Source organism: Macrobrachium nipponense, chromosome 21 (genome assembly GCF_015104395.2).
Source record: "Macrobrachium nipponense isolate FS-2020 chromosome 21, ASM1510439v2, whole genome shotgun sequence".
NCBI classification, from domain to species: domain Eukaryota; kingdom Metazoa; phylum Arthropoda; class Malacostraca; order Decapoda; family Palaemonidae; genus Macrobrachium; species Macrobrachium nipponense.
The window spans coordinates 20,458,588-20,473,166 of record NC_087212.1 but is presented as its reverse complement, the minus strand read 5'-3'; the positions used below and the strand labels follow the sequence as shown (position 1 = coordinate 20,473,166).

The window sequence follows — 14,579 nt, the reverse complement described above, 5'->3', positions numbered from 1 at the left end:
CTAAGTGACAAAATAATTTCTGAGATGTGTTGTTGATGCTTTTTAGTGCAAGAAGAAAGAAATTCGCGTTTGCACGCCTGGGTAACAATTGTACACAAAACAACAGCTTGATCTGTGAGCTCCCAACATCCCCCAAGACACATGATTCAAAATTTTTTGCCTAGTAGGCCTATAACTATTTTTCCCGCAAATTTTTTAAAAACTTTTTTTCATCGACGTACCATACGTCAGTTCGGCACCCGACAGACAATTTTCATCAACGTTTAATACGTCTAATCGGCGTTAAAGGGTTAATGCTGATCACACCAAATGTGCAAAGATAAAGCTAACTTTAAAAGTAGGTAAGTTTCATTCTAAATAATGAATGTTATGAGTAAGCAATTATAAAAGCCTTTCCCACATGCATAAAAATTAATCAATCTAGAATGTAAAAGATTAACTTACTTGAAGAACAAAAGAATTAACTTGAATCAACAGACTTCTCCTTGAATACTAATATGAATTGAACACTAACTGAACAGCTGAGAAAAGGAAAGATCAACAAGAGAAAAACCTAATGCAATATAAATTTGGTATAAAAAAAAAAACAACAAAAACAGTCTGGGGGAACACTGGCTGCTTAGAAGCTGCCACAACTGAGCTGCACTGCAGAACAGAGTGAGCTTAGATGTAGAGTAGCAGGCATGTCCGGTCAGAGGCAGTGGATGCATTCTAATGGTATTTAAACAGGTGCAACCAAAATAAACTCTACAGGGAATACAGTCTTATGAATAATGGGTTGTAATGTACATGAAAATTTTGCAGTTCTCTAACAAACATTCATCTCAACTTAGATCCAATGGTCCCAATCTTCACCCAGTCAGATGGCATGGACTACCAATTTCATTATAGTTTACAATAAAATCACCATATGATATACAGTCCAAATCAATCTAATTATCCTCAAACAAAATAAAGTATGGCATCACTTACCTCTGAATTCCAGCCTATAGCACGTGCAAAATTGATTCTCAAGGCCCATGTATCATGATGACCTTGCCAGTAGCGTGTCATGAAACGACAACGTTTCATGACCCGGAGGTGAATAACACCTTCAATTTCTTTGAATTTTTCATGCACACGCATTTCCTGCCAAAAAAGACGTAGTTTTCATTAATATTTCCATACATTTAAAATAACCTTGAATACCTTAAATATATGAATGCACAATTTTAAAAATCTTAATATCATAAAAAATCAAACCTCTCACCTCACTTATGTTAAGAATCATTCTCAAAGAGGGCACTTCCTCCTCATGGCAATAATAACTCCTACAAATACAAGATATCCATTACCTTCAATCAGACAACTTGGGTAAGGGAAGAGCAACAGTCCTATGCAGACTGGGGGAAACTTGTCTCTGCAAAGGAAGATGGGGATTCTCCAATCTGACTGAAAATCCACCCTTCTCATGACAACAACTATAAAAGATGGCTTACTACTTTTGATACAACAGTCCTGAGGACTTCATGACTGCTGTGCATCTCACAGTCCTGCAAACAGGTAAGTCGCTGGTGTTCCCTAAATGGTGGGTACCAGGATCACCCAATCATCAAGACATCAAAACAAGAAAATCCATATCAGAGGGGCTTAAACTAACCAGTGTGATCAAGAATGAACAGTAGGGGGGCAAGTGTCACAGTACAAAGCACAGCACTGAACAGAGAAGACAGAATCCTTACACATGGAACAACTGTATTTCATGGAGTCCTGAGAGATGAGAGATGGTGATCAGACACTGCAAGTTTGTCAGGTCTTAAGAAATCATAAAGCATCCATCTTTGATGGCAGCCGACATCTTAGGATTAACTCATTCAAAGATGAGAAATCAATGACAAGTTTCCCGCCCACTATCGTTTTTTCCACCCAGAAGAGCTGATCAGAAGCCTGGAATGCAGTTTCCTACAACTACATATAGTGATTTTTTTCAGCAATGGCTTCACATCAGCTGACAAAGCCAAAGGTAACAGCAACCCTGGATGGTAGGTCAACAATTAAAAATACTTCAAGTCAGAGGTGGATGGTGACTCTTGAAGGAGATTTTGTAACTATCACTGGCAGTGTAGCAACTTCGTAAACTACAATATTAGATCCTGATCCCAAGAAGTTAAATTAAATGCTGATGGCTATTTTAATAAGATATGTCCCTAGAAAGGTCATCAAATTTAAGACAAATGACCAGCCATGGTTTGATGATACATGTAGACGAGCCTACCTTGACAGACAGACTAAATTCAACACATGGGGATGAAATCGTTCAAATGAAAATTATACCATAAATTATTGGGTCTCATTGTGCTGTGAATAGAACTTACCATACAGCCAAGAGAAATTACAATAATTCCTTGAAGAGGAAAGTTAAAAGGAATTACTAAACACCATCTGCAGTGGACCAAATTGGCACCATCTATCTTTGGGTCAGGCTTGTCTTCTATTCCACCACTACTAACAGATGATGATAGATTGGTTACTATCACTGTGGAAAAGGCTGAACTGCTTCACTGAGCTTTTAAAGCTAAGCAATCAGCTAAGGATGTCCCTCTCCCAGATACATACTTGTCATCCTAAACCTACTCTTACAAAATTTGCATTTTGCTCTAGGGATGTCAAAAAAATTCTGGATGCTCTTTTAGACTTGACTTGCCATTTGCAAGGGAACCTTGATAAGTTTTGAGTGCAGATAAGAGTTTTAAGTGACGTGTAATTCAAATAGATTTTAGTGCTGCTTTCAATTTAGTAAGTCACAAGGCACTTATTTTTTCCACTATGGCCCCAGACATGCTCTTCAAAATGAGTGACGACATCAGCACCAGCCTGTTCTGTAGCTAGAAATTGCTCTTGGTTGCAACCTTGGCATAAAAGAAAAAAGCTCCCAAAAACAACTTTGGCTCTTGGTTGCAACCTTGGGGAAAAAGGAAAAGGCTCCCAAAAAGAATTGTGCCTATCAGTATCAGACTGGCCCCCATGTAAGTGGACTGGTGCATGAGGAAGGTTAACATCTCCATCCTGACTTACTTGTCTCAGTCCCAAATGATCCCTCAGATCCTACAAGTCCCATCAACCTACTCAAAAATCTTAACAGCTCATGTCCTTCCCACTTAAGTTGCTATTGAGGCTATATTATTTTCATACAAACCATAACAAAAATTCTAAGCTCCTACCACTTCAACTCATAATTTTTTTCCCAGGTTAATAAAAAACAACACAAGGTTAGTTATGCACAATGGTACCTATGGAACAATAAGAAAGTGTATAGTTGATAGCTATCAATGCTCTTCTCTGGTATTTCATTTTACACTCAAAACGTGCCATATTTAGGAGGTAGATTTCCATGGAATTATTTCGTTTTTATAAACTGGCTTTTCATGATTTCAAACAAGCTACTAGGAACATCTAAAATAAGTTAACTTATATAGGTGTAAGCAGTACTTACACCTATTATTACTGTACATAATTATAAATTAGCTTAACTAGACAAGTGACAAAAATTTTAAAACTCTCATATGGTTCACCTAAGGGGTTTGCATTTAAATGAGAGGTGAAAACTGGAGCTAAGCAAAGTTAAATTAAACATTTAAATAAGATACAAAAATTAATGTATAAAAAGTAAAACACACAATGCATACAATAAGTGGTATCCCCTCTCTTTCCCCCAAAAGTGGGCAGGGGTTAGTCATCTACCCCACATGCAACCCAAGTATTTCAAATTTTAACTGCCAAACGAGTGAAACTATTAGCTATGTAATTACTGGGTAAGTACATATATATAAAAAAAAGTTTTATATAGTATAGTAATTACCCAGTAATTACATTGCAATGAGTTTCACTTGATCGTCAGCTAAAATTTTTAAGCTTGCGGGGCGCGCTATTTTGTAGTGGCTAGGTGACTAGCCAAGCCCACTTTCAGGGAAAGAGAGGAACAACTAGCAAATGGGGTTCAATTTGTTTATGCCTTTATGTTCATGAGAGGGGGTGAGGGCAGGTTCCGATCATGTAATTAGTACTTGATAAGTACAATCACCTCTCAATTAACGAGAGGGTTACATTCCTTGAGAGCTCGCGTTAATTAAAAATGCGTTATTTAAACATATTTTTCCCATAAGAAATAACAGAAATAAGGAGGGTTACGTTTCTGGACTTGGGGCACTCCGTACTTTTTTGCTAAGTACAACCAAACTGCTTAACAACAACATCTGTTTGCTTGTATTTCAACCATCGTACAATAGTAAACAATTACGGTAGTTATGTTATAAACGACATTATGTAGAATAGGACTGATTTATCTTTATGTAATAACTTTATTTGATATAGATCAAAGATCAGCAAGGAAATATGCTGTTAAATTTAAACCAAGATGTAGCTGAAGCTGAGAGCTGTTCAAGCTGCTGATGACCATTATCATGCATCGGCAACAAGGATAAAACTCCAGTAAAGTTATGCCATCAGACACAACCACAGATACCATTGAGAGAAAATAATTTTAATCAAAACAACTAGGTTTGAAGCAACATAGTTTACCGTTGTTTTCACACAAATAAAAGATAAATAATGTAAAGCTCGTATTATGATGAAATCAAGTGATAACAGCGAGCGGAATCACATCTTTTTTTTTTTACGCAATAACCATGCTCCCAATGGAATCTGTTAGCAAAAAAAAAAAATAATAATTTAGTTCACAACAAGACTTTTTCAAGTTATATTTAGACTTAAAAATTCATCATATAACGAAAAATGACCTTGTCTCATATTAAAGTAATCTAAATATTTGTTTATACTAACTAGTAGTAAGGAAATTAGCACAGAATTTTGTTAAATACGGCGAAATAAACTCGTAATTGCCATCAGCTGATTTCCAAGCCAAAACATTGACAGCTATGTTGTTATATTATTTTATAATACAATAATATGAGAATACATACAAACTATTGAATACAGTGAAGCAATGTATAGCTTTTTAATTTAAAAGATTCATGGAAAAGATGCATATTCATTGCATTTTAATTAACATCCCTCAATTATGCTGATGTTGGAACAAAGCTGATTGTCGTTTCATGTCCATTTTTTTTCTTTTCCTTTTTTGTACTGACTTACTATCGTTATAATGTATTGAACCTCCAGAATTGGCTTATATTAATAATTACTGTACCGTACATGTAGTATAGAGTATACTGTAGGCTAGGCTACTAGGTTACTGTACATATTTGTATATATATGATATACCATAGTATATGTTAGGCTAAGAGAATACCTGTACTATGTAGGTCTAACAAAAAAGGAAAACAGAACAAAATCTTTCACTTTCTTCATAAATACATACACAAAGTCTTGCTTTATTAATAAATAAATAAATACAGTGCACTGTGCTATCTTTATGTCGATGGCCATTGTCTGCAGCACTGAAGTGCATCATGCGCGTGTGATTTGAAAACAATGCTCAGGCGCCAATTCACATTGAATAGAAAATTTTGTGTTTTTAAACATTTTTAAATATTTTCTAGCTCGCATTAAATCAAAAACACGCTAATTAAACACGTGTTAATTGAGAGGTGACTGTATATATGAAACTCTAATATAAAAATGTATTTTTATATACGTAATTTACCAAGTAATGACACTGCTGATTCCCGTACTGATAGGAGGTGGAATGCATGCATATATCTGCTCTAAAACATTAGCCCTTAATGGACAGATTCCCTCATATGAGTAGCAATAACAGGTTTTGGGTGGTGGACAGATCCACTCATGAAAGCATCAATATTACATGCCACCAATTTGAAAGAATTAGGTGGAAAAGTTTCCATTACTTCTGTAGCCACTATTAGACTGGTTAAAATCAAGAAGCACATGGCTCATGAGCTAGTTATGATCTTGACTTCAAGGGAGTAAGTACTACTGCCTCTCTCTCACATGACATCTTATTACATATCTATTTGCTCATAAATATACCAAGGGGTTGCTGCTAGGTTTAGTTCTTATCTTTTATGATAGTATGTCAATTATAATCTTGCAATGAAAAGTAGAAAGAAATATTAGAAAAGACATGTGTAATCCAAAATGTTACTGCATCTTTGATCTCAGTAAATTTACGTAAATATTTTATAACAAATATAACTCGGAATTTTTTACTGATTTTAGTTCTTACCTGCTTTGATATTGTATGAGCTGTAACTATAATTTCACAAAATAAAATAAATTAATTTATAGGCAGTCCCCAGTTATCAGTGGGGGTTCCGTTCTCGGTGGGATGCTGATAAGCGAAAGCTGCCATTAACCGAAACTCAGCAATTTATGGCGCTTATGGTGCCGATAACCAAAACTCTGCCTGTTATGGCACCGATAACCGAAACTCGGCCTATTATGGCGCCATAAATCGCCGATTTTATGGCACTAGACAAGCCCATAAAACTGGAATGCCATTAATCAAGTCCACCGATAACTGGGGACTGTCTGTATTAGAAAAAATGTGTACAACTTGGTAAAATATACAATTGTCTTGTAAAATATGCCCCACAAGGGATTGTAAATATAGTAATTTTAAACTTCTCGTAGAAAGTAGGGGAACTTAAAAAAAAAATTGTTTTCTTACATCTTGTGCATTTCCATATCTTTCTCTTTTCATTGATGTGATTTTTCTTTAATTGGCTGACCTCAAAGTTTACCCAGCTTGGGATGCTGTATATTGATTTTTTTTTAGCCCAGCTCGTAAGAGTTGAGAATGGTAATGAATTACGAACAGAAAAGGACTACCATTATAGTAATGCCTGGAGTTTCCTTGCCTGATAAGCGAGCTGCTGCAAGATGATACTGCATCTGGATGTTTCTCGTCTATCACAGTGGAGCAGCAGTATAGCTGAGGGTTGCCTACTATTTCAGGGGGTGCCTTGTAGCCAGGATGATTCCAATTGCTAACAAGACAAAATGTTGCCCCGCCCAGGGTGGAGTACATATTAAACAACCAGAGAAAAAACATCGTCACCTAAAATAACACCAAAAATTAAAAACCACTACCAAACCACAAAAGACTGGAGGGTACTTCGGTCCATAGTACCCCAGGCTCCCATAAAATTCAACATCATATTTCAAAACGAAGAAAAGAAAGGAAGGAATGGTTCCAATGCTTCCTCCCCCAACACCATGCCAGCCACCGAAAGAGGACCCAAAGTACTGCAATTATTGTAAATTATTTTGATATTCCTCAGATAATGTGATGCAAAGACCGATTTGCACCTCCAAAAGGTCGTTTGCAATATGGCAGAGAGAGACAAGCCACACTTGAATGCCAAGGAAGTGGCTACAGCTCTAATCTCATGAGCTTTCACTTTACATAAAGGGAAAGCATCATCGCCAATAGTGGCATGAGCTTCCACTAGGAGGTCTCTGAAGAAGAATGCCAAGGCATTCTTCGACAGTGGGCATGCGGGATTCTTAACTGAACACCACAAGGAAGCTGAAGGTAGGTCCACATATTCCCCCTGTTCTGTGGAGGTAGTACTTGAGAGTTCTCACAGGACACAACACTCTCACCACTCTCACTTGCACATTTGGACCCAAAATACCTGAGAAGCTCTTAAATTATACAGGAACGAGGTCAAGGCTTGGAAAGTGACTCATCAACTTCCTCATCCAAGGAAACTGGGGACAAAGCCAAGTCCAGAGGTTAGGGTGCCGAAGGCGCCTTGTTATGTAGGCTTACAATGTTGTCCAATTTACTCTAAATAGGATCTACAGTAATGGGAGCTAGTAAGTTTGAAGAAGGAGCAGCCTGAAGCAATGGAGAGCAATGCACCAAAGTAGAAGTTGGGTGAACAACTGACAGCCTCCCATTACAGGAGGCACATCCGAAAACTCAACTTCAGAAGCTACACGAGCGGAAAAAGGAGGGCGTTCGGGCCCTACAGGACACTCTGTACCTGCTGAAGATCCGTGAGTTACCAAGTGTTCATACATAAACAGGCATTCACTGCCACAACAAAACGGCAAGGAAAATGGGCGCTAATAGGGACTTGAACACACTCGGGCAGTCAGATGAAGCTTGAAGTCCATCTAAGCCAGATTCAGACACTGAAGGGCGCTCGGGCACAAGAGGGCGCTCGGGAGAAGACAATTCGTGAGACAATGATTTCTTACAAGAGGACAGGGGTTTGGAAGCTACACTCTGATACTCTACAGAGGGGTGTCCCGAAGTAAAACACTCCAGGCTGTCCCAATGGCTACATGATGATCGAGGACTAAGTACAGGATCCTTGAGTCTCTTACAAGGTACTGGAGGAGAACGGGACACATCATTTGCATGTCTTTTCAGCAGAAATGATACGTCCACAAAGCACCATTGATGCCTGGGAGGAGACTCATCTGAACTCGATGAAAGATGGTACACTTCCAAGGATAAGCCTTTCCAGTGGCGCTTGGCTGCAACCTGGTAACTTGCAACAGGTTCAACCTAGGGGATGACTACCCTTGGGCACACCCAGCCAACCTCTCTAAGGCTACCAGTTTGACCCCTCCCAGGTTTAGGGTATGTCATTGACCTTTGCCTAGGGGACTCAGCAGGCTCGGCAGCCACCTCCTCTAACACTTCTCTTGCACTAAGTGCTATTGGGGGCTCCACAGACACAGCACTGTCACTAGGCGCCATCAGGCGCTCCGAAACACTCTTGATTCACACTACAGGCAGTCCCTGGGGTACGATGGGGGTTCCGTTCTTAAGACGCGTCGTAACCCGAAAATCGTCGTAAGCCGGAACGACGTTGGAAAAATGTCTTAAACTAATAAAAAGTTATAAAAACCTTACTTGTAATCCTTTGGTTACACTACATGTTGTTTCCTGTAGTTTTATGTACAACCTGGAGTTATTTTCATCAAAAAATGCGGGTTCTTGAAGGTAAAAGCTATTGTAATCCTCTGGTGACACTACATTCTTGAAGTTTTATGTACAACCTGGAGTGATTTTGCCAAATCTTGAGGGCTACAAGAACAGTTGATTACTATTTACGTATCATATAGACTAATTAAAGTAAACATATCTTTAAATAGGCTTATATATTAGTATCAACAACACATTTACTGGCATGAGTCAGAGGCCGTTTAATGAAACGAACACTTCTCTGTCCTATCTGTTCAGAAAATAAACGTTACGTCAATCCCCAAGACCATTGTTGCCAAGACCTCTCTCTCTCTCTCTCTCTCTCTCTCTCTCTCTCTCTTTGGATACTTCAATTATGCCAAATCTTGAGGGCTACAAGAACAGTTGATTACTATTTACGTATTATATAGACTAATTAAAGTAAACGTATCTTTAAATAGGCTTATATTATTAGTATCAACAAAACATTTACTGGCATAAGTCAGAGGCCGTTTAATGAAACGAACACTTCTCTGTCCTATCTGTTCAGAAAATAAACGTTACGTCAATCCCCAAGACCATTGGCAAATGATCTCAATTGCCAAGACGCCTCTCTCTCTCTCTCTCTCTCTCTCTCTCTCTCTCTCTCTCTCTCCCTCTCTCTCTCTATCTATCTCGCTCTCTCTCTCATCTCTCTCTCTCTCTCTCTCTCTCTCTCTCTCTCTCATCAAATTACGTACTGGATAATGTCTCTCTTTGGCTACTTGGAATTTGCGTTGTAATCTAACCAGAAACTTAATTTTGTTATTATTACTGGAAACAAGCAATGATTTTCTCATTATTTGCACTTTTGGACTCTTATAAACTTTGCGCATCACAAGCTACTATTACTTCACTCGGAAACTCGTTCCGCATATGAGGCGTCACTAAAAAAATTTGAAAAATGCGACATAAAAAGTGTCGAAAATCATCATAACCTCTCTGATCAAATTACTGGATAATGTCTCTCTCTGGATACTTGGAATTTGCGTTGTAATCTAACCAGAAACTTAATTTTGTTATTATTACTGGAAACAAGCAATGATTTTTTCATTATTTGCGCTTTTGGACTGTTATAAACTTTGCGCATCCAAGCTAGTATTCATTCGCTTGGAAACTAGTTCCGCATATGAGGCGTCACTAAAAAACATCGAAAAATACGACATAAAAATTGTAGAAAATCATCATAACCTCAAAATTTTTGTTGTATTCTAACCAGAAACTTATTTTCATTAATATACTGTGCTAAACTATAAAGGATTTTTATCATAGTATGCTTTTTTTTAAAAGCGTCGTTAACTCGGAGTGTCGGAAGCGTCAGCGTCGTAACGTCGGAACAAATGTCGTAACCCAGGGTGGATTTTTCAATGAATATTTAAGAAAAAGCGTTGTAACCTCGGAACGTCGTAAGCCGGAGCCATCGTAACCCGGGGACTGCCTGTATAGGTCGGGTCGCACTCTGCTCTCGGTCCTTGTTGGTTCAGACATCCGGTCTGCTCTCGCTCCGTTCTCGGTCCCATCATTTCCTCTCCCTCAACACCAATGGAAGTCACATCCAGCTACAGAAGATGTGTGACTTTCTCAAGCTGATTTGGTAATAGTTGCCATTGCACTTGATGATGATGATGATGAAGAAAGAGTGCAAAGTCAAAAAAGAGGAGACTGTTGGTTCATCCCATGTTGCAAGATAGGAAAAGTGAAGGAGAATTTCATACTCTATATCCTCGTCTTACAGATGATGAGAGTAAAGGTAACCTGTAACCTTTTTTTTTTTTAATAATTTTCCTATCTTTTGCATGATCCCATTGTGGCGTTTTCTTTTGAGTATCCTTGTTTTCATGGGACAAAACGTAAAACTACTTAGGTAAAACTACTTGCTTACACAAAGGCTGAATCTCGACTAGAGTGGAGCAGGAGTTACAGGACTATTGCAACTGTGTTCACACTGGCACTCAATCCCTTTTCCCTCTGTTCTCACTCCGGCCAAAATATCTTTTGAGGGAACCGTGACCAGAGCGAGAGCAGACCGTGAGCACCAGTTTGAATGCTTCCATTGAAATTATATTATTGGACCAGACAGGGACTTGAGCGAGAGCGGTGCGCAACCAGACCTGTAGTGCGAATCAAGCCTTTTTGTCCATAAAAACCTTCACAGATGTGGCTAACTGTGCAATCGCTTCAACTATCATCTCTAACCTTTTATCAATCTCACACTCAAGACTGGCAATAGGGTTGGTTTCGGAAGCAAGGGAACTGGATAAAGTAGTAGGTACAGACATTGTACTAGGAACAGGGTCAATAGAAATCACAGGCACATCAACAACAACAGCATTATCAATCATTATTATGAGATTCCTGGCTAGCTAAGGACTTACTAATCCATATAGCAGTCGCTTTTCTTTCTCTACCGCTTGCCAATTACTTACATGTCATCTTAAAGTCTTCCATTTTTCACTTTCCTAGTCAATACATTTTAATCACTTCATCTTAAGTCTAGTGAACAAACCTGTCCTCTACAGTCTGTACATGAAGAGTACGTGAACAAACCTGTCCTCTACAGTCTGTACACGAAGAGTACATGAACAAACCTGTCCTCTACAGTCTGTACACGAAGAGTAAGAATCGTAAGATTTCTTAGCTAAACGTGTATTGTAGCCTTTGCTGCAAAACCTAAAGCTAGAAGAACTTGAGTCTGACATGACTGACAAATCCAGAAGGCTCGTAATCGGGGAAAAAAGTCTGAACCAAACAATTAAATTTTCGAAATAAGGAGTAAATAGAGCATAGCTCTATCTAAATATGTCTTTAGGCTAGACAATCCAAGAATACTTCACCAAATACAATGAAAGTCAACCAGAAAAGAATTCCAAAATCAAAGCTGCAGCTAACAACTGTAGTTCAGCCATCAGCTGACAGAAAAAAAATTGAAGCCCTTTTGCTAGTTGTTCTTCTCTTTCCCTGAAAGTAGGCCAGGCTAATCATTCAGCCACTATAAAATAACACAAACATGGAATTTTCATTAGTAAAATGAAATTTTATTGTATACTTACCGAAAAATTATACAGCCGTGATTTCCACGAGCGGCAGGAGACTAAATTCAAATTTGACGCGTAGGTGTCGCCAACACTGGTGGTGATGACGTCATCTCCCTCCATTCGCGGGAGAACCAGGTACAACTGCCCAGGTGAATCCAATTCTTTCTGCCCGTCCGTCCACCGATGGGGAGAAGGGTGGGTATAATCATAATTGTTCCGTAAGTATACAATAAAATTTCATTTTACTAATAAAAATTCCATTTTTATTGTAGTGTCTTACCGAACAATTATACAGTTGATTACACATTGATGGGAAGGTGGGATTCAGTGGACCACTAGCTAAATGAGTTACATTTATGACAATACCAGTAAACACTCAAGGTGTCTGTTGTACCTTACCTTGTAAGAGAACTACAGCAGACTGTTACTGCCTCTGGTCGGTGCTCTTCTTACTATTGTATAGGACTTGGTATCTGACCAAAGGTAGCCTCTACAGGAGTGGAATCCTTCCGTAGTTCAAGTGAGTCAAGGCTGACTGACGGAGGATAGCAACAACAAAGATTGCCCTTGCCCTGGGCTAAGACCAGCAATTCAATCATACAAAAAATTTGTCACCAACACCAGATTTAAAAACATATATACCCAACCTTTATTAAAAAATCCAACCTAACAGACTGGTGGGTATCCGAGGTACTCAGTACCCCCAGCTTCCCTTGAACTCAACGACCTATTTCAAGGCGAAAAGTTAGCATAGAGGTGACGACCTCTGTGCTGTTTCTCCCAACACCATGCCAGAGACCGCAACCGGACCCAACGTTCTGCAATTCTCTAAAACGGTTTCTATCTCTTTGAGATAATGGCTCGCAAAACCCGAATTTGATCTCCAGAACATATTCTGAAGAATTGTAGATAGAGATAAATTCTTTCTAAATGCTAAAGAAGTAGCAACTGCTCTAACTTCGTGAGCTTTAACTCTCAGAACGGAAAGATTTTTGTTCACGGACTGCGAGTGAGCTTCCCTGATAAGCTTTCTAATAAAGAACGATACAGTGTTCCCCCCGTATTCGCGTTCTCCGGATTCGCGGACTCACACATTCGCGGATTTTTCTTTGGAATCTATCTAGAAATTATTCGCGGACGGACTCGCCCATTCGCGGAATTTTCCGACGAAAATAATCACTAATTAGTGTATTTTGATGTTTATTTTCATGACTAAATACATTTTTATGATACAAAAATGATTTACTAATTTTCAAATATTAATTTTGATTAATACTGTATTAGTAAGTTTAATAAGTTTAAATGATATCACAATAAAAATAATAATTCTCTCTCTCTCTCTCTCTCTACTACAAAGATGTATGTTTTTTTGTATGATAAATATATGATTTATTATTTTCAAATATTAATATTAATTTATACAGCAATAATATCAATTCATTAAAGAAAATACCATAGTGAAATAGTAAGATTTTAGCTTATAAATTTAAAAAATTATGGAAGAACGAAGGAAATCCCAGTCAGATTCTTTCTCTAACTCAAGGTACTAAAACTCAGATATACGTATCAAGTTAAGTGACCGGAGGGGGAAGGAGCTGATTTGTGGCTGCCATCACGTGGGCATGAAATTTTCCCCCACCCCCCCCCCCGCTCACTCTCTCTCTCTCTCTCTCTCTCTCTCTCTCTCTCTCTCTCTCTCTCTCTCTCTACTGAGATGAGAGATTTTTATGGTACATATATGCATAATATGTTTATTAATATTTTCAAATAATAATAATAATAACTGTAATTACAAAAATCATATGTGAAAGTATTTTACAAATACTACGATAATCTATCTCTCTCTCTCTCTCTCTCTCTCTTCCTCTCTCTCTTCTCTCTCTCTCTCTCTCTCTCTTAAAGCAATGTATGAATATAAATTCATTAAAGAAAATACTAAAGTGAATTAGCAAGTTTTTAGTTTATAAATAAAACGAATTACGTAAGAAGAATGAAAGAAAATGCTCATTACCTCGCATCTCTCTCTCAGAATTCCAGTAGCAAGCCGAGTTGGCTGGGGTCCAACAACTGTGCTGCCATATCTTACGATAATGTAAACTCTCTCTCTCTCTCTCTCTTTTACTGAGATGAGAGTATTTCTATGGTACATGTGTATGTTTATTAATATTTTTGCATAATAATAATAATAGTAATATAACTATATTCAAAATTGATATGTGATAGTATTTTAAAGAAGTACAATAATCTATCCACTTCACTCTTTTAAATAAGGACAACCCTCTCTCTCTCTCTCTCTCTCCTCTCTCTCTCTCTCTCTCTCTCTCGTCTCTCTCTCTCTCTGCTCTCTGCTATTGGCTGTTTATATATTTCTAATGGTAAAATGTTTAAGATTACTTTAAAATGATATTAATAATACCAATTCAATGGTATATTTGATGTAGGATAATACTTTAAATAGACATTTGGTATTTGTGACTTCACATTTCCATTGTTCCATTGTAAAAAGAAAATGGATGTCTCAAATAGTAACAGTATGAAAGAAAACGTGCATGACTGAATACTTATGGGGGGACTGAATTATTTTCCAATACGTAACTAAGTCATTCAGTACGTACATAGTATGT

At 37.9% G+C, this 14,579-nt stretch overlaps 1 protein-coding gene across 1 annotated transcript in view; it reads right to left on the bottom strand.

Annotated features, from left to right (window-relative positions):
* Positions 1–14,579, bottom strand: part of LOC135197829 (U3 small nucleolar RNA-associated protein 6 homolog) — a 277,323-nt gene that overhangs the window by 248,467 nt on the left and 14,277 nt on the right. Inside the window, exon 2 of the mRNA XM_064224974.1 lies at positions 973–1,128. Coding sequence (XP_064081044.1) covers positions 973–1,128 — 156 coding nt within the window. The remainder of the gene's footprint in view (positions 1–972; positions 1,129–14,579) is intronic.